Source organism: Prionailurus bengalensis, chromosome C1 (genome assembly GCF_016509475.1).
Source record: "Prionailurus bengalensis isolate Pbe53 chromosome C1, Fcat_Pben_1.1_paternal_pri, whole genome shotgun sequence".
In the NCBI taxonomy this organism is placed as follows: domain Eukaryota; kingdom Metazoa; phylum Chordata; class Mammalia; order Carnivora; family Felidae; genus Prionailurus; species Prionailurus bengalensis.
In genome coordinates, this window is record NC_057345.1 from 159,641,802 (window position 1) to 159,661,947 (window position 20,146).

Here is a 20,146-nt window from a genome sequence, read left to right on the forward strand (position 1 = left end):
AGGAGGTATATGCTGTTGACTTTGTTTTGTTATTGATGATAATGACTCTCATTTCTTGGTTAATGTGGCATCTACCAGGTTTTTCCACTGTAACGTTATTATTTTATCCTTTGTAATTAGTAATTAAAGTTATCTTCTGGAGAGCTACTTAGAGGCTATGAATATATCCTGCTACTTCTCAGAAACAATTTGTGTGTTTTGTGTGTTTATAGACAGAATTAGCAAGCTATTAGTATTTTGCCTGTTAGGGCTAAGGAAAATCATTTTCCTTAATATTAGCTAGTGATTTTCTTTCCTAGCTAGACTTGCATACTCAAGGGTGGAGAGGGTGTGCAAGTATTAGAAGGCCTAATTCTCTGAGTCTAAGCATGTTTAGCAAACATAAGGTTTCCTAAGCGTAGTATTGGTGAATTAATAGCTTTAAACAATAGGGCACCTGGGTGGCTCAATTGGTTGAGCGCTGGACTCTTGATTTTGGCTCGGGTCATGATCTCCTGGTTCGTGAATTCAAGCCCCACATCGGGCTCCATGTTGGCAGTGCGGAGCCTACCTGAGATTCATTCTCTCCCCCTCCCCCTCCCTCTCCCTCTCCCTCTCCCTCTCCTTCTGTCCCTCCCCTGCTTGTGGTTTTTTCTCTCTCTCAGAATAAATAAACTTAAAAAATATATATTGTAAAAACTAGACATAGGTACTATGATTTCAATAGAACTGTTTGCCAAGAGTGTTCTTATCAAGCCCTAAGATTTAATACCCATTAGGATAGTAGTAAATGTTGTGAACACTTATCCAGTGATTATTTCATGCTTTCATTTTTATGCTTTGCATATATAATCTCATTTAATCTTCACCATAACTATATACACTAGGTACCATTGTTATCTCAATTTTTACATATGAAGAACGGAGGCTTAGAAAAATTAATTAACATGTTCTTTAGGGGCACAGAACTAGTAAGGAATAGAGGTGGCATTTGAATCCACACCTTTCAGATTCAGGAGTCTAAGTTCCTAACTATTATTCTGTTTCCTTTCTTAGTAAGAAGAAATCTGAGCAATTATTGGAAAATCCCATTGATTTTTTCCCCCCTATATTTGTTCTCATTTTTATGGTTCATTAATTCACTAACTTGTAATATTATAGTTGATTATAATATGATACCTGTGTTTCCTATCTATATATTAGATTTTAAAAGATTGAAATATCTTTTTCTATTTTCTCACTTTTAATACTTTACTAAAATAACATTCTATGTCTAATGATATAGGTTTCTCATATAAATTTTTTTCTGTAATCCTCATGAAAGTTGTTTCTTTGTTTCTTTTTAATTTCATTGTGTTGATAATGGCTTTGGTTTTAAAAAATGGAAAATCAGGCCTATTAACTCTAACCATCCATTTCTTCTTATCCATAGAGTTAGTAGTATACAGTTTTTATAATCTGTATTTTTTTTTAATGTTTATTTTGTGCGCACGTGCTGGTGGGTGAGAGTCAGAGAGAGGGAGGGAGAGAGAGAATTGCAAGCAGGCTTCCTGCTGTCAGTGCAGAGCCCAGTGCTTGTCTCAATGACATGAACTGTGAGAGCATGACCTGAGCCAAAGTCAAGAGTCACACACTTAACCAACTGAGCCACCCAGGCACCCCTATGATCTGGATTTTAAAGATAATCTAAAAACCTTAAAAAATGGAAACAATTATGTATTTTTAAATTAAGTATTAAAAGGATAATTACTATAATGATGGTATTAAATCTCACAGTCAAAAGTTTTGGTTCTCTTTTCTACATTAGGGTATATCCATTCATTCATTTGTTCTGATTATTTGCCTGCTGTGTGCCAGGAAAGATCTATTTCTCTGTCCTCAGAATGATTGTTTTTGTCTTTGTAGCCAACAAGCTCCAGGTTATTACTGTTTTTGTAAATTTTTTTCTGATCATAAAAATTGTATTTATTGTACATGTTTAGAATGTGCAAAATGGTGAGGGAGAAAATGAAAGAATATAAAATCTTATAACCCACTTACTATATATAGTTTATTACAATTTAATGAATTTATGAGCTATAAAAATGAGGTCAAATATGAGGGCAGGGAATCAATACTATTTTCTGGGAATTCCTCTAACATTGGTAACATTTTGAGATATTTATTTCCAGTTTCTTTTTTTCTGTATATATATTATGAATTTTTAAGAACTATTTGAATCCTACTATACCAGTTTCAGAATCTGCTTTTTAAAATTAACACACAACTGGGGTACCTGGGTGGCTCAGTGAGTTAAGCATCTGACTCTTGATTTCAGCTCAGGTCATCTCACAGACTTGTGAGATTGAGCCCCATGTTGAGCTCTGCACTGACAATGCAGAGCCTGCTTGGGATTCTCTCTCTTCCTCTTTCTCTGCTCCTCCCCTGCTCGCTCTGTCTCTCAAAATAAACAAACATTAAAAAAATAAATAAAATTAACACATAACAACCAAATTCCCACATCATTAAAAATTCCTTAAATGACAGGGGTACCTGGGTGGCTCAGTTGTTTAAATATCTGACTTAGTTTCAGCTCAGGTCATGTGATCTCATGGTTCTTGGGTTCAAGTCCCACACTGGGGCTCTGTGCTGACAGCACAGAGCCTGCTTGGGACTGACACTCTCTCTCTCTCAAAATAAATAAACTTAAAAAAATTCTTTAGATGACATACATTATTTATTCATTCCTATTGTTAATCTTTTAAATTGTTTCTCCTTTTCTACAATATCAGATGGTGTGTTTAGCAGTTCTTGACATGTCAGATATAATCCTAGAACTATAGAATGACATGAAAGTATATAAATATTGTTTAGTTTTAGTCATTTATTTGATAAATATTCACACTGCTTGTCAGGCACTGTGTTACGTAGTGCAGCATTGCTTTTTGAAAAGAGTGCCCTTTTATAAGCTTTTGCTGGCAATGTAGGAACATTCCTGTTGCTGTTCATCTTGAGTATGATCACTTTAAAAACATATTTTGGGCTAGTTTGATAGATAAAAAATGGGATCCCAAAGTAATAGAAATTTGTTTAATTTCTGGTAAAATTAGCTTCATATTAATATTAAATATTTCCTGTTTATTAGCTATTTGTGAACATTTTTTATGAATTCTATGTTTAGAACATCTGTCCATTTTTCTGTTGGCATCTTATTTTTTAAAAATTATCTGAGTGATTCTTTATGGCTTAAAAGTAGTAAACCTTATTTTTTCATAGGTGTTGAAACTTTTTTCCAAAATACATTTGTCTCTCAATTTTATATTACTTTTCTTGACATATTAAAGTTTTAAAATTTCATGTAGCCAAACCAGTCAGGCCTTATAATTCTTATTTTTTCTGATTGCTTTCATACTTAGAATGCCTCCCAAACTTGTCCATGATGTTTACCTTTATAACCTGTATTATAATGTGTTTCCTGCCTTGGGGTTTGCAATACCTACTTATATATTCTTTGTAGAATTTTCTTATGGGATGATTTTTAAAAATATATCATCCATTTGGAATTTATTTTCATCAGTAGTTATGAGTGAAGAGTTAATATTTATTTTCAAATAACTGGCTAATTTTTAAAGCAGTTTTACATCCTGTTTATTATATGCTAAATATTTGTATGTTATGGTTCTGATTAGGGACTCTCCACTTTGTTCTGTTGACCCACAAGCCTATGTCTGTGGCAGAAGCATGCTGGTTTACTTTATTGAGAAGATAATGTGTATATCTCTGATCTAGATGAAGATTCTCTCCTTTTTCTCCCCTTTGACCCCCATCCATACTTCCCAATTTTTCTTTACTGTTCTCACCTGTTTATTCTTTCAGATGATCTTTAGAGCCATTTTCTAAGCTCTTCCCTTCACTTGTGATTTTGATTAGAATTATTTAAACTTAAAAGTGAATCTGGGGAAAATAGCTATCTTTACAGTAGACAGTTTCCTCAACTAGGAACATTCTTTATTTTTTTAAACTTTTTTTATTTTTTAAGTAATCTCTAAGCCCAACATGAGGCTCGAATATATGATCCTGGGATCAGGAGTTGCACGCTTTACCAATTGATCCAGCCAAGCACCCCGGAACATTCCCCATTTTTTAAATTCATTTTTTGTTTCATTGTAGTTTTCAAACATTTCTTAATTATACATTCTTAATCGTATTTAATGTAAAGATTGCTAAATTTTTAACAAGAATATATGAATAATTTTAATAGAAGATGTAATCTGGAGGTTTAGACTGATTTTAAATAATATTTGAAGGTCATTACGATAATAATAAAAAAGCAAATAAGTAATAATAGCAAAAGGGAATTCACCTCTAAATTTGAGAAAGATTGCTTCTGTTACCAAAAAAAAAAAATTGTTGACACATAACGTAATAAAATAAATGAGAATCTAGACTTATGTTAGCCCTTTAAGCTTTCCAGTTGCTTATAATATCCCTATTTTAAGAAACTATATTTAATTTATTCATTTGAGATGTATTTCGTTTCTATACCTAAAAGCTTTGTAATTTGTTAGTCTTTAGGTTGTGACACAGAAGTTCTTAGTCTCTTTGATTTTTATGCAGTAAAATATATCTTTGTATAGGTATGAGATTGAGCTACTTTAAATGGATTCACAAAGTTCCTTTTAATTCTAAGTATGAGTCTTTTGTCAGCTGTTAGATTTAATGCAGCAGTATAATAATCCAAAATCATTTTTGTTCTAAATAGTTTTTAATGGACCAATTTCTTACCACTTTCTTTTTTTTATCCATAGGTTAGTAAGGATTTTTCAGTGTTATTTTCCTCTTTTCTTTTTGGGAACAGGTTTCATCTTCTTGGCATGTTTCCTTTTGAGTCGTTTGGTTCATTTCACTAAAGTAACTGTGATAAAACCATAGAAATACAAACGTGTAGGAGTCAAGGGCCCTGATCTTAAGTTTATAATTTACGATGATGTTTCTTCCTTCAGTGCATTTTCTCTCTTTATGCTCTGAAGTCTTAACTGTCTAGTTTTTGTCTCTTTTGCCACCTGTATGTGCATCCAGCAATCCTTTCATTTTTCATTTTTTAATTTATTCAGCTAGTTTTATTAACTGTTTTAATCCAGGCATCAGGGAAATGATGGTAAACAAGATACAGTTTCTGTGGAATTTTTTTTTTTCAGCGTCTTTAACAGTGTAGAGGATGAATTGGGAGAACGTAAAATTGAGGGAGATTGAATAGTTAGAAGTCAGTGGCCATAGAGATGGCAAAGAAGGAATAAAGATAGTTGTTAGGACTTACTGCCAATTAAATATGGGGTGAGTAAGAGAAGATAGGTTTGGGATATCCCTAAGATCCTACCTTATTTATTCATTATATTTTTATAATTATACATTGTGCTAAATACATATAAATGTATATAAATATATCCATTGTGCTAAATACTAGAGGATATAATAAATAAGCCACATCAAAACTAAGAACATAGAAGGAAGAACAGATTGGTTATGGCTAGGGGAGATTGAGTGCAGTAGAGTAGAATGTTCATGAGTTCAGTTTTAGGCATGTTCAGGTTTAGCTGCCTGTTGGATATACAAGTGAAGACTGTACATATTCAGGTAGTGGGTTTAAGAGATTCATAGCTAGAGATACAGACTTGGAAGTCATCAATGTGTAGCTGGTGATTGAAGTCATGGTTTAGGAGGTCTTTCAAAAAGAGTCCTTCATATGAAAAGAGAGTGGGAATTGGAGCCTTGGGGAACAGCACCAGTTCTAGGTTAGTCAGAGGAAGAACTTGTCAAGAAAACTAGAGTCATCAGAGAGTTAGAAGAGAATCTAGGAGAGTGTTTCAAAAAGGCCAAGAAAATTTTCCAGATAAAAGTGTTCAACTGTATGCAAAGTCAAGGGTCAGTATGATAAAGTTGAAAAATGTCCACTAGATTTTGTAATTAAGAGATCATTGTTGGCCATGTGGAAAACCATTTTGGTGGGGGTTTGAATACTAGGTGAGCAAATGGTGCCTCCCTCCCAGTTTTTTTAAAAAGTACTTTGGGCTTGTTAAAAAAGATTGGAGAGACAAATAAGATTCATAGCATTAATGGAAGGTTAGCTTTAGAGAGGGAGGCAAGTAAATTAAAGGGTTATTTGTAGAGAATGGAGACACTGAAAGAGCTGTCTTCTTCCTCTGGCAGTTATAAGCTTCACAGCAGCAGGCATTGGTTTACTTGCCAGTGCTTCCAGTGCCTGACATATAATAAGTGATCAGTAAGTATTTATTGAATGATGGAGCCTAATAAAAGAGTTGAGCAATTTTTGTTCATCCCAAATCTAGTCTGAAGTATAGCTTCAGAATTTATTGAATTCTTTAGAAACTTAAGATTTGCTTTTGTTTTCTGAATTAAAAATTAAACCTAAGATCAAAAAATGTATCCGTCTATAGGAGTTTTAAAAATTCTTAACAGATCTAGAATGAGATCTGCTTTAGAATATATTCTGTTCCTCATAGTACCACACATTGCTGAGGTTTCGTACTTTGTCTTTTATAGTTTAAGTTCTGCCTATTATCTTTTTTTTTTGAAAGTGTTAAAGAATTTTTTGAATTTTATGTTAGTCATGAAATTGAAACAACTTTGTAATAAAAAAATATTAACCATGCCTCTTCAATGTAACTTGTTTGCGAATTGTACCTGTTCTTTTTAATAATATGAACATTTACTTTTTAGTGTGAAGTTTGTGACAGCAAGTGTCCTATATGCCACCACATTTATAGTGAAACTAATCCTCTAAATTTCCAATTAATCCTTCATTTGATTTCTGTAATCTAAGAGATCAGAAAGACTCATAATCAAGTTAATGTATCCAATTGTTTGCTTAAATAAGATCTAATAAATTTTGTATATAATTTTTTCATATTAGGCAGAATCAAGGGAATAGATAGATTTAAAAGATTATACTTTTAGGCAAAAAACATGGCCCCTAACCTTTTCTTTTGAGATTTCTCAATTGTTTATGAAAGTTTAATTTCTGTTCCTTAGACATGTATGTGAAATATAAAATGAATTAGAAAAGATACACAATATTGTCTAAAGTAATTATGCATTTTTTTTAGGCAGGGAAATGAAGAACAACAGCCTGAGGTTCCAATTCTTTATCATGATGTTACATCCCTTTTGCTCATCCAGATCTTAATGATGCCACAACCCTTACGCAAAGGTATGTCTTTATAATTCCGATTCTTAGATTGTATAGTATATATAATATTCTAAAAATAGTGGGGACAAATATTCAGTCTGCTGGAAATGTTTTGAGGTAAATGACTGTACTATTTTTTTATTCGTAGTAAATAGTTCATATGTCTAAAAGAAGATGACAATGAAATGAAGGTTGTTGTTGGATGTGTTCTTTGGAAAAGTGTTCATGTCTTTTGCCCACTTTTTAAAAGTTTTTATTTAAATTCTAGCTAGTTAACATACTGAGTAATATTAGTTTCAGGCATACAATATAGTATCTCAACACTAACATACATCACCCAGTGTTCAACACATGTATACTCCTTAATCCCTGTCACCTGTTTAACTCATCCACCTACCCACCTCCCTTCTAGTAACCATGAGTTTGCTCTCTATAATTAGGACTCTGTTTCTTGGTTTGTCTCTCTCTCTTTTTTCCCATTTGCTCATTTGTTTCCTAGATTACACATATGAATGAAATCATGTGGTATTTGTGTTTCTCTGGCTGATTTATTTTACTTAGCATAATACTCTCTAGCTCCATTGATGTCATTGCAAATGGCAACATTTTATTCTTTTTTATTAATTCTTTCAAAGAACCAGCTCTTAGTTTTGTTAGTCTGTTCTACTGGGTGTTTTTTTTTTTTTTTAATGCTTATTTAGTTTTGAGATAGAGAACACAGTCAGGGGAGGGGCAGAGAGAGAGGAGGACAGAGGATCTGAAGCAAAGCAAGCTGTGTGCTGACAGCACTGAGCCCAATGTGGGGTTCAAACCCACAAACTGTGAGATCATGACCTGAGCTGGAGTTGGCTGCCCAACCGACTGAGCCACCCAGGAGCCCCTGTTCTACTGTTTTGTTGTTGTTGTTTCTATATAATTTATTTCTGCTCTAATATTTATTTTAATTTCCCTTTTTTCTGCTGGCTTTAGGCTTTATTTGCTGTTTCTTTTGTAGATCCTTTAGGCGTAAGGTTAGGTTGTGTGTCTGAAGCTTTTCTTGCTTCTTGAGGTAGGCCTTTATTGCTATATACTTTCCTCTTCTGCAATCAGAAGGTTTTAGACTGTCATGTTTTCATTTTCATTTGCTTCCTTCTGTTTCTTTATTTCTTCTTTAATTTCCTGGTTAACCCATTCATTCTTTAGTAGGATGTTCTTTAACCTCCATGTATTTGTGGCCTTTCCAAATTTTTTCTTGTGGTTGACTTCACGTTTCATAGTGTTGTGCTCTGAAAATATGCATGATATGATCTCAATCTTTTTGTACTTGTTGAGGGCTGACTTGTGACCCAGTATGTGATCTGTTCTGGAGAATGTTCCATGTGCACTTGAGAAGAAGAATGTATTCCGCTGCTTTAGGATGAAATGTTCTAATTATATCTGTTAAGTCCATCTGGTCCAGTGTGTCATTCAAAGCCATTGTTCCCTGGTTGATTTTCTGCTTAGATGATCTGTCCATTGCTGTAAGTGGGGTGTTAAATTCCCCTATTATTATTGTATTATCATCAATGAGTTTTTTTATGTTTGTGTTTAATTGATTTATATTTTTGGGTGCTCTCAGGTTGGGGGCATAAATATTTACAATTGTTAGCTCTTCTTGTTGGATAGAGCCTCTTTATTATGATATAGTGCCCTTCTTCATATCTTGTTACAGTTTTTGTTTTAAAATGTAGTTTGTCTGATATAAGTACAGCTACTCCAGCTTTCTTTTGATGTCCATTAGCATGCTAAATGGTTCTTCATTCTCTCACTTTCAATCTGTAGGTGTCTTTAGGTCTCAAATGAGTTTCTTATAGGCAGCATATAAATGGGTCTTGTTTTTTATCCATTCTGATACCCTATATCTTTTGATTGGAGCATTAATATTCAGAGTGATATTGATAGGTATGAATGTACTGCTGTTGTATTACCTGCAAAATCAGTGTTTCTGGAGTTTTTCTTTGTTCTTTTCTAGTCGTTGCTTTTGATCTTTCTTTCCCACTCAAAGAGTCCCCTTTAATATTTCTTGCAGGGCTGGTTTAGTGATTATGAACTCCTTTAGTTTTTGTTTGTCTGGGAAACTCTTTATCTCTCCTTCTGTTTTGAATGACAGCCTTGCTGGATAAAGTATTCTTGGCTGTGTATTTTTCCTATTCAGCACTTTGAGTATATCATGCCACTGCCTACTGGCCTGCCAAGTTTCTAAGGAGAGATCTGCTGCTAACCTTGTCTTCCCTTGTAGGTTAGGAATTTCTTTTCCCTTGCAGCCTTCAGGATTCTTCCCTTATCTGTATTTTCCAAATTTTACTATGATATGTCTTTATGTTGGCCTGGTTTTTGTTGATTTTGATGGGAGTTCTCTGTGCCTCCTGCATTTGGATGTCTTTTCTTCCCCAGATTAGGGAAGTTTTCAACTATAATTTGCTCAAATAAACCTTCTCCTATTCCCCTCTCTTCTTCTTCTGGGATTCCTATTATAGGAATGTTATTAACCTTTATGGAGTTGCTGAGTTCCCTAAGTCTATATTCATGATCCAATATCTTTCTTTCCTTCTTGTTTTTGGCTTCATTATTTTTCATAATTTTATCTTCTATACCACTTATTCATTCCTCTGCTTCTTCCGTCTTTGTGGTCATTACAACCAGTTGGTTTTGCATCTCAGTTACAGCATTTTTTATTTGGGCCTGACTAGTTTTTAGGTCTTTTATCTCTGCAGTAGTAAAGGACTTCCTGGTATCTCCTATACTTTTTTTCTAGCCCAGTTAGTATCCTTATAATTGTTGCTTTAAATTCTGGTTCAGGCATATTACTTATATCTGTTTTGATTAAATCCCTGGCCATGGCCTCTTCCTGTTCTTTCTTTTGGGATGAATACCTTCATCTTGGCATTTTGTCTAGGTCTCTGTCCTCTGTGTGTGAGGAAAGTCTGTTATGTTTCCTGCTCCTGAGAGTAATGGCTATATTAGGAAGAGGTCATATACTGTCCAGGAACTCATGCTTCAGGAAATGTTCCTGGGGTATGCACTCTGCTGTTGTGTATTGGCTGCTCTTTCACTGTGGTCAGTCCTCTGCAGAGTTTCTCCTTGCCTGCAGTGAGGAGTGTTTGGATTTTGTCCATTGTGTGGTGAATTTTAACTAGGTGTGTTTTGATATGCTTGTTAAAGGAGGCTAAATCCTGTTTCCTCTAGAGCTAAAGCTTTGGAACGCTCTGTGGTCAATAGTCTTGGTGTGTGCACAAGGTTTGTGCTGGTCTTCTGGGGGGAAGGCCCACTGCTGCTCTGAGTTTAGGCACAATTGTCCTAGTTTAAAAAAAGAAAGAAAGAAAAGCACTTGCAGAATGCAGGGGGCATGGCTTGGTTTAAGTCACTCAAGCCTCCACTGTGAGCACTATTCTGCTTACTGGTCTGTCTGTGCTGACAGGCAGGGGTAAAAATGGCATCAGCCAGCTCTCTAGTCCCCCAAGAAGGGAGTTCAGGAAACCCTCACAGAAGAGCATATGATCTCCCCTTGTGTGTGTCCCAGGCTTCTCTCAGGTCCCTGCCTTCACCCTGTGTGTGTTTGAGCCATCTGCCCATTTGGTGGCACAGTGTTCCTGCATCTCAGGTGTGCAGGCTGGGTTTCAAAACTCCAAATCTTAGGGACCTGATGCAGAACGGCCCGTGCTGATCCTCTGGGGGAAGGGTCTCACTGTGCTGTGACTAGTGGTGGTTTGTCCCACGAGGGCAATTGCAGGAACATGCAGAGACTTAGAGTTTATGGTAAAGCACTGCAAAAAGCTGGCATCCAGGTTAGCTGTCCTCAGCAGGTACCTCTGTTCCTATGCTAATGGAAAGGGCAGTTCAGTGGTACCCCCTGGCTCTTTTGTCCCCAGAGAGGCAGTGCTACTTCTCTCAAATGCACTCAAGAAGACAAACTGTCTCTCCCAGTGCAACCCAGGGGATCTTCAGGCCATGCTGTCTGCTCCTGGGCCTCCAAACTTCTAAAACTTTAGACTTTGAGCTCCACTGCTTGTAAAAACTTGGAATAATCGCTCCCTCTCATTTTCCCTGTGTGGTTTTGGAGAAGGGTTTTTTCTTGTTCTGTGCTCTGTGCCCTGTGCCCTGTGTGCGTTCTTTCTCTCCTCTCTGATCAGGGCTTCCTCCCCTCAGCAGCACCATCAATTTTTTTCTTCCCCAAATCATGAATCCACACCTTCTACCTTCCACGATGTGGCCTTTTCTCCCTCTAGTTGTGCAGTTTGTTTTCTCAGTCCTCAGATCAATTTCTGGGGCACACGTAATGATTTGATATTTATTTAGCTGTGTTGAGAGGGACAAGGAAGCATCGGGTCCCCCTACTCCTCTGCCATCTTAACTCCTCCTTTCAAGGCCTTTTAATTTGTGATTTAAGAGTTCAAAAGTAGGAATCCATGAATATCCTAAAATGATATAGGAAATTTTTATATGTACATGTGCATTTTTTTCTGAGAAGCTCCATAGCCCTTAACAAGGTTTACAAAAGGATCTTCACCCCTAAAAATGAGTTAGCTATAAATTCTCCTGAGGACTCCTGGTTATATGCAGTAATAAGGAATAATAATAAGGAAGTTGCTTTTGTGCAGTTGGAGAATCAGAAGTAGATTATAGTGGGATGAGAAATGACAGGGCAATGAGGAAACAGCAGAGAGAACTATCAAGAACGAATGTGGGGAGAGAGCAGAAGGTATGTGTGGATATATCAAAGGAGCTATATTTTGTTTGTGTTTTAAGGTAGGAGAGTTTTGAGCATGTTTAAATTTTTGCCATTTCTCCATTAATAACTGTCAGTGGTACTTTTACCTTAAGTGTTACTCTCTCCTGGAAGCCTTTCTCTTAAATATGCATTTTTCCCTTTCCCATAATATCTTGTCTATAGTTCTGTTTTGACAGTTGTCTCATGAAAATAATGGTAGATTTTCTTTAAATCCCCTGCTCTAAACTATCAATTCCTCTAGGATTTGCATCATTTTACCTGTATCCCTAGTGCCTACCTGCTACCTAATATGCCCAGTAAATGTTTGTGGACTGGATATGTTAAATATCCAGTTGTCTTATTTTCTGGTAAATTGCTTATTTTCTATTTTGAAATTCAAGAAAGCTATTGCTTTGGTTTGAATCTTTATGTCTTATATTATGGTCTTTTCTATATAATGTTCTTTGAGAATGTTGGCGGTTTAGTAGACCCAAACCACAATTGCCCTGAAGTATACCCAAGGGAGCAGCTTTAACTACCTCATTAGTTGTTAGATGGACTCGGGATCTTTTCTCGGTGCTGTTGATTAATGCAAAGAAAGTCTTACTAAACTATTTGGGTTCTTCACTCATCAAAGAGAAAATAGAGTTGAGCGTATCACACAAAACACATCACAAGTTGATTTTTGTTGTAGACTAGACTTTTTGAAGAAAGAACATGTGTACTTAGAAGCTCAGATCATGAAAGAGAAGATTGAGAAGATTTGATGTTTATATGGATATGTGCAAAGTGCTTTACTGAAGTAGTGCAATAGTATATTTCTTTATAAAAGTTTTTCATGGTAATTTTAAGGAAACAATAAAATGTCTGATACAGTCTTTAGATTGTGTCCTGTTTACTTGTATGATTTTCCCCCAAGAGTTTTATTACTTTACATATATTATACTTTGTCCTAAAAGAAGTTGGAGTATTTTGTGTTACCTTAACTCTAAAACACTTTATGGGAAAGGAATTTCTGCAGGCATCTGAATCCTGTTTGTTTTAATTATCTCACCTGCACTAAGCATGGTACCTGTAGGCAAGCCACTATCACCCCCAGAAGACTGTCGGTTCCTTGGATTACTCTTATAACACCCAGCAAAAATGCCATTACATGAAGAGGGTACTCACTAAATATTTAATTATCTTATTTTTGAAAATTTCTCATTGTGTGTTTATATATTACCCACGGGAGAGAATCTGGTTGAATCAGATGTTATTGGTATCATTAAAGAGTCATGCTGTTGTCTCAGTTATGTCAATACCCTTTGAACAATTTATTCCTTTTTTAGGATTTTTATCTTGCTGAAAATAAGTCAGAAATAAGGTAAAGATTTACACATGTTATCTATTTAAAATGTCTTCATTTCATGAGTTATGATGTTTACAACTTTTTAAAATGATGAATTAAATATAAATAATGAAACTGATGACTTCATGTTCTCAAATAGTCTAATGATGTGGATGTTGCACCTGTCTAGAAAGTCAGAAACTTCAGTTCTCAGACGTTTAGAATAGGAAGTAAGGAATATAATTTTCATTTTTGATTCTAAGGAAAAATTCACTTTTTAAAGAGCTATAGGCTAACATTTCTATCATACCAAACTCTGTATCTCATGAAATCAGTTTTTTTAATTATTAAGCAGCCTTCCCAGCACTATGTTCCCCCACCCTTGTTTCCTGTCATGTAGTAGCTCTATAATACTTAAAATCTGTGCCATCATGGGGCGCCCGGGTGGCTCAGTCGGTTTAGCGTCCGACTTCAGCTCAGGTCATGATCTCACAGTCTATGAGTTCGAGCCCTGTGTCAGGCTCTGTGCTGACAGCTCAGAGCCTGGAGCTTGCTTCAGATTCTGTGTCTCCCTCTCTCTCTGCCCCTCCCCTGCTCATGTTCTGTCTCTCTCTGTCTCAAAAATAAATAAAAACACTAAGAAAAAAATTTTTAAAAAATCTGTGCCATCGTTCATGGTCTGCTTCTAAATGCATTTCAAGTTAAGTATTGGTCTTCCTCTGTTCACATTCAGGTGGTTTGATGGTGAGCTTTTGGTTTTGGTTGTTTTAAAAGCACATTGGGGGCGCCTGGGTGGCGCAGTCGGTTAAGCGTCCGACTTCAGCCAGGTCACGATCTCGCGGTCCGTGAGTTCGAGCCCCGTGTCAGGCTCTGGGCTGATGGCTCGGAGCCTGGAGCCTGTTTCCGATTCTCTGTCTCCCTCTCTCTCTGCCCCTCCCCCGTTCATGCTCTGTCTCTCTCTGTCCCAAAAATAAATAAAAACGTTGAAAAAAAAAAAAAATAAATAAATAAAAAAAATAAAAGCACATTGACTGAGAGTAGATATCCAATTTCCCTCTCCTTTTAAAATGTTGATAATTGGTTTGAAGGGCTTTGTTCTCTGTTGCAGCCTTAGAAGATAACAACCTGGAAACCTAATGTACATGTTATATGAGTGATTCCTTGTTTTCTTCCAAGTCCCTGAGAAACATTGACTTCACGTGGCAATCATTTAGTAAATATTTGTTACATATGTTAGTGAATGTGAGAACTTAAGCAAAAGCTGTAACTTTAAACTGCCTTTTGAAATACTTGAAAAATGATGATCACCAAGGCAGATAAAATGACTAAAACTAGGAATTAGTACATTGCTACAAGGAAAAGCTATGATTACTCTTATACTGGCTCTTATTTCCTTAAAATATATGACTTCTTCTTCTTCTTCTTTTTTTTTTTTTTTTTTTTTTGAGTGTTTATTTTGAGAGAGAGAGCACGTGCACATGCACACACAGGGGAAGGGCAGTGAGAGGGAGAGAGAGAATCCCAAACAGGCTCTGTGCTGACAGCCCTGATGCAGGGCTCCATCTCATGAACTGTGAGATCATAACCTGAGTTGAAATTAAGAGTTGGACACTTAAGCAACTGAACCACCAAGGCCTCCCACTTCTTTTTAAACAAACAAAAAATTTGTGTAGTTTACGATGGGAGTAAGTCATATATGAGTGATATTTCTGAGCAATATTAAATGACTTCCTCATTTTGTTGTGCTTAGTAGACAAATTCTATTAATTTTCATCATTCTATTGAAACATTCAATTAAGTCATGAAATAGTCTTTCCTTGACTTTGATGATACCATCCTCTTCTGGTTCTCTTCCGATCTCTTTTTCACTCGTTTTCATGGCTCCTTTTTATTCACCTGCTCGTCTCACCATTTTTGGAGTCGTCTCTTAGTTCCTGTCCCTTTCTCAATTTTGTCTTCTTTCCCATAGTGTCAGTTCACCTGTTCTCTCATGATTCCCAAATCTCTAGCTGCAGTCGACAATTTCTTGGTGAATTCCTTAATTCATTTTCTACTCATCAAGACTAACTCTTTTCCTCTATTTCAGTCGTTCCATTTTAGTCAGTGCTGCTACTGTCTACTCTTTGTTATACAATGAAAGACACCATCATTCTCTACCTCCAAAAGGCTACTAAGTCCTATCATTTTTGTCATCTAAATACTTCTCTAATTTAACTCATTCTCTCCATCATCATCATTCTTCTGTAGTTCAGGTCATCGAATTTCTCAGGTATGGTACTTTTGCTGTCTGTTAATAGGTTGTCTTGCCTCTAGTCTTGGCTTGTTTCAATCCTTTTCTTCTAAAGAAGCAGCAGTGAACATTTTAAAATGCAAATCTGATATTATCATTCTCATGCTTAAAGTGTTTCAGTGGCTTATTACCCAGTCTGTATGCCTGTAGATATCAAACAAGTAACAAATACTAATATATTGGGACAGCTGGGTAGCTCAGTTGGCTGAGCATCCGACTCTTGATTTTGGCTTAGGTCATGATCGCAGGGTCCTGGGATCCAGCCCTGCATTGGGTTCCACACTGAGTGTAGAACCTGCTTAAGATGTCTCCCTCTCTCCCTCTGCACCTCTCCCAGCTCGTACTCTCTCTCTAAAAATAAAAAAATGAATAAATAAACCAGATATTTACTGATTGCCGTTGCTAATCACTGTTTTAAGCATTTAGGTATAAACCTTATTTCACTTAATCTCTTTAAGGTAGATGAGATTATTGTCTCCATTACATAGAATAGGAAATAAAGCAAGTGTATATTACTAACCTGCTTGAGATCTGAAGAGTCAGAATTTAAATCTAGACAATTTGGCTTCATAGCCTAAATTCATTCTTAACAATAATGTTATATACTGACTACTTGTGAAATAGTCTTTGGTTTGATGTAATTGGGAGTAGGAGACTGATAAGCTAGAGAATGAATGCTTGGCCAAAGAGGACAGTTACTACTCAGTTCCAAATCATTGTTGGCATGTAAAAATGTGGCCCCAGTGTTGTCAGATCTTCCTGTTTTTTTAAGAGTAAGGGGAATTCTTGACTTGTATAAGAAATATCCTATTTTTAAATGCCAGTAACTAAAAACTAAATAGGATAGAGGCAAACCAAACCTCTCTGTAGACCACAGATAGCCTGTAGTTCATAGCCTTTCATCTTCAGCAATAAAGATTGCTTTCCTAGCCCCATCTATCAAAAATCACTACTTGTATTCTAGTTACACTGGACAGTTTACAGTTCTTGTAAACCTTAGGCTTTTTCTGTGCCCTCAAAAAATGGCTTCATCTATCTGGAATCCCCCTTTCTTTACCTTTCCCTTCCCCCTTGCCTTCTTTATTATGGCTTATTTCTCTTCATCATTCAAGACTTAACTTTCCTCACTGAAATAGAAATCTTTATTATTTTTTTTCTATGCCTTGCCCTTGAATTAGGTTAGTTCCTCCTCTTATTTTCTCCCAGTATACCATGTGTATGCATGTAGCCCTCTGTTTCTCTCTTCCTCTCTCTCTATCTAGATTGTAAGTTCTTGTTGTCTTTATCCTGGCATATGTTCACCACCTAGGTGTTAGGACATTTAGGAATCCATTTGGAGCTAGTTTATAAGCACAAAGGAAGAGCACTAATGTACTCACATAACCAAACTGTAGGAGTTAAGGGTAGTCTTGGGAATGACCAGAACCAGAACTTTGGATGCTGGCATCTTAGGTTTCTTGTCTTAATGGATCTGCTTTATTCGGTGTTACTTTAGACAGTCTGCCATAGACTAGGAACATGACCTGTGACACTTCTAGACTCACATTTTTATACCTTCCATTTACCTCCAGTTAGAAAAATCCCACAGCTGGCTCAGCTATAAGTTCCCACCCCGAGTCATCAACATGAGTAAGAGACAAGGCTCGCACGTGTATGCACTCACACATACTCATTTTAAAATCAGGAAAGATTTGGGGCGCCTGGGTGGCGCAGTCGGTTAAGCGTCCGACATCAGCCAGGTCACGATCTCGCGGTCTGTGAGTTCGAGCCCCGCGTCAGGCTCTGGGCTGATGGCTCGGAGCCTGGAGCCTGTTTCCGATTCTGTGTCTCCCTCTCTCTCTGCCCCTCCCCCGTTCATGCTCTCTCTCTGTCCCAAAAATAAATAAAAAACGTTGAAAATCAGGAAAGATTTTCCTTAGGAAGTGACTTTAAGGTGTCACCTAAGAGTTAGCCAGGCTTTGAGGAAGGAAAGAGTGTTTCAGCTTGTACAGAGACTCAGTAGAAGGATGCTAGATATTTCTTTTAAAAAGATCAGTTTGGGTGCCTGGGTGGCTCAGTCAGTTGAGTGTCCAACTCTTGTTTTCGACTCAGATCATGATCTTCTGGTTTGTAGGATCAGGCCCAGTGTCGGGCTCTGTGCTGACAGAGCAGAGCCTGCCCTCTCCCTCTCTCTCTGACCCTCCCCTGCTCGGTCTCTCTGTCTCTCTCTCTCAAAATAAATACATAAATTTAAAAAAAAATTAAAAAGATCAGTCTGGCTGTAAAAAAAATAAAAAAGATTGCAGGGGACTAAGAGGTGATGCACATAAACCACTGTGCCAGAAAGACTTAACATAGAAGACCTGTTAACTTTTGAAAGGCCTGCTTACAAGGTTGGCACTTAACTGGCATCTGGGAACTTTGATTTTGGAAGGGTCTCTACCACCCCCACCGTCCACAGAACTGATGGGAGTGGGTCACTATGCCTAAACTGTACAAACAGTGGTTTATGCTGAACACACCTGCTTTCCTCCTGGGAGTCTAAAAACCTAGTTTGTGCTAGGCAAAGGGTGCCTGTGTGAACTTCCCCCAGTAAAAACCTTGGGCACTCAATTTCTTAACAGGCTCTCCTGGTGTCTATATCTCACAGTCTGTCATAACTTATTGCTGGAGGAGTTAAGCATGCCCTGTGCTAGAATACTGGTAAAGAACTCTGGATTTCATCTGGACTACACCCAATGTGCCTTTTGTCTTTGCTGATTTTACTTTATAGCTCTTGCTATAATGAATCATAGGACTGTATGTTGAGTCTTGTGAGCCCTCCTGGTGAATCATCAAGCCTGGAAGTGGTCTTGGGGCACCCTGAACACAACTACTTAGGGCTAGAATTTTGGGCATAGGCAAGAAAGGATGGAAATCTGGTCTAGGATTTTAGAATTGACTCGAGATATTTTTAAAGTAGAATTGACAGGACTTGGTGATTTTTTTTCATGTGGGGAGAATGAAATAGGAAAGTATCGAGGATATCTACAAGTTTCTGACCCCAGCAACTGACTAAATGGTAGTATCCATTTATTAGGGGAACCGCATAATATAATAGAAGGAATAATGAATCTGCAGTAAAATCATCTATATGGATTCAAGTTCAGACCTGGATGTTTATTAGCTTTGTTATCAGAGGCACATCATTTTGAAACTCAGATGTCCAACTGAGACTTACGAGGATTGAATGAGACATTCGAGGAAATTTTCTAAGTTATTAGCTGTATGTAAATATTACTTGTGATTTTTAAGCTACTATTTATTAAGTACCTAATATGTGCCAGAAGCTACCAGGCATTTTATGTATTGTTAATATTGTTTTTGCATTGTTATAGTTTTAAATTAAGTTTTAAAACTCAATTAGAGTGGCTAAAATACTGGGATTTCTTTTCTTTTTTTTTAACTTTAGAAGTTTTGTATTATATATAATATGATACGATATGATATTCCTTGTAAGGTTTATATAATATTAGAAGTGGATGAAGTGTTGGTTTAACACTGTTCTCAGACATCATTGTTAAGTACATAATGATCAGGAAGGGGATTTGCCAACATTACACAGCTTGAGTGGCATTAGCACTCTGTTCGTCTAAAACAGAGCACACTTTACGCTGCGCTAAATGCCTCTCATTTACATATTCTGTGGATGGATAAAGGAATTTTGTTTTCATAATTTCAGATCAGGTGGGTAGCAAATATAATATCACCTTATAATTTCATTTTATTAGGTGAAGTGTTGAACAAAAACCAATTACATGTTCAAGGAAAGATGTATTTGTGAAATGATCTTGAGTACAAAATGTCTAGATTCCAAAGAAATAATGATCCTCTCTTTCTCTTCTAGACCACTTCACCTGCATTGTGAAGGTGCTTTTCACCCTACTATACACACAAGCTCTTGTGGCACTTTCAGTTAAATGCAATGAGGAAGACAGGTTAGCCTGGAAACACACGGGAGCTCTCAAAAAGGTTAGTGTCTTGTCTGAATTTGTCATTTATAGTTTGGTGAACTCATTTAAGTTGGATATATGAATGAATGAGATTAAATGTTTGAAAGGAAAAATGAGTTATTAATAGTATTTCCACTGGAAATGGAGTACCTTCAGGTTAAACAAAGTTAAAAATGTTTCCTTGGATGGTGAACTCTTCTTCATCTATCTCTGAACCTTGGCCTTGCCTCTTCTTATTTGGGCAGTTTTGTTTTGCTTTTGCTTGTAAGCCTTAAACTTAGAGAAGTTATGAAAATTGTACCAATGCAGTGAGTAAGTAATAAAATGTCTGCAGACTTACCTATTTTACTTATTTGTCATCTTTTCTTCTCCTTGCTCCTATTTGCAGTCAGTCCAAAGATGGCTTTTGATGTGTCACCTATAAATTTAAAAATCTTAACCTTTTCTTAATTATGCTTCTTTAAATACTAATTTTTCTATCTTAAAAAAATGTGTAAGTTCTTACAAATTTAAAGTTCTCAATTTAAAATTACATAAACAATTTTGAAAAATTGTCCAAGTTTAGTTAAATGTAAGTATTTTCAGTGACTCGAGAACAAATGTGATACTGTAGAACCGAAGAACTGACTGAGTGGTTTGGCTTAGAGGTAGGTAAAATAAGAAA

The 20,146-nt window shown here is 36.4% G+C and overlaps 1 protein-coding gene across 5 annotated transcripts in view; it reads left to right on the forward strand.

Moving 5' to 3' along the window:
• UBR3 (ubiquitin protein ligase E3 component n-recognin 3) overlaps nucleotides 1-20,146 on the forward strand; it is a 241,062-nt gene that overhangs the window by 191,362 nt on the left and 29,554 nt on the right. For 4 of the 5 annotated variants that reach the window (XM_043577004.1, XM_043577005.1, XM_043577006.1 and 1 more), the window contains 2 exons: nucleotides 7,083-7,186; nucleotides 19,377-19,501. In XM_043577004.1, the coding sequence (XP_043432939.1) occupies nucleotides 7,083-7,186; nucleotides 19,377-19,501 (229 nt within the window). Of the gene's footprint in view, nucleotides 1-7,082; nucleotides 7,187-19,376; nucleotides 19,502-20,146 lie in introns of those variants that run through there. The other variant, XR_006296850.1, reaches the window with a different exon arrangement.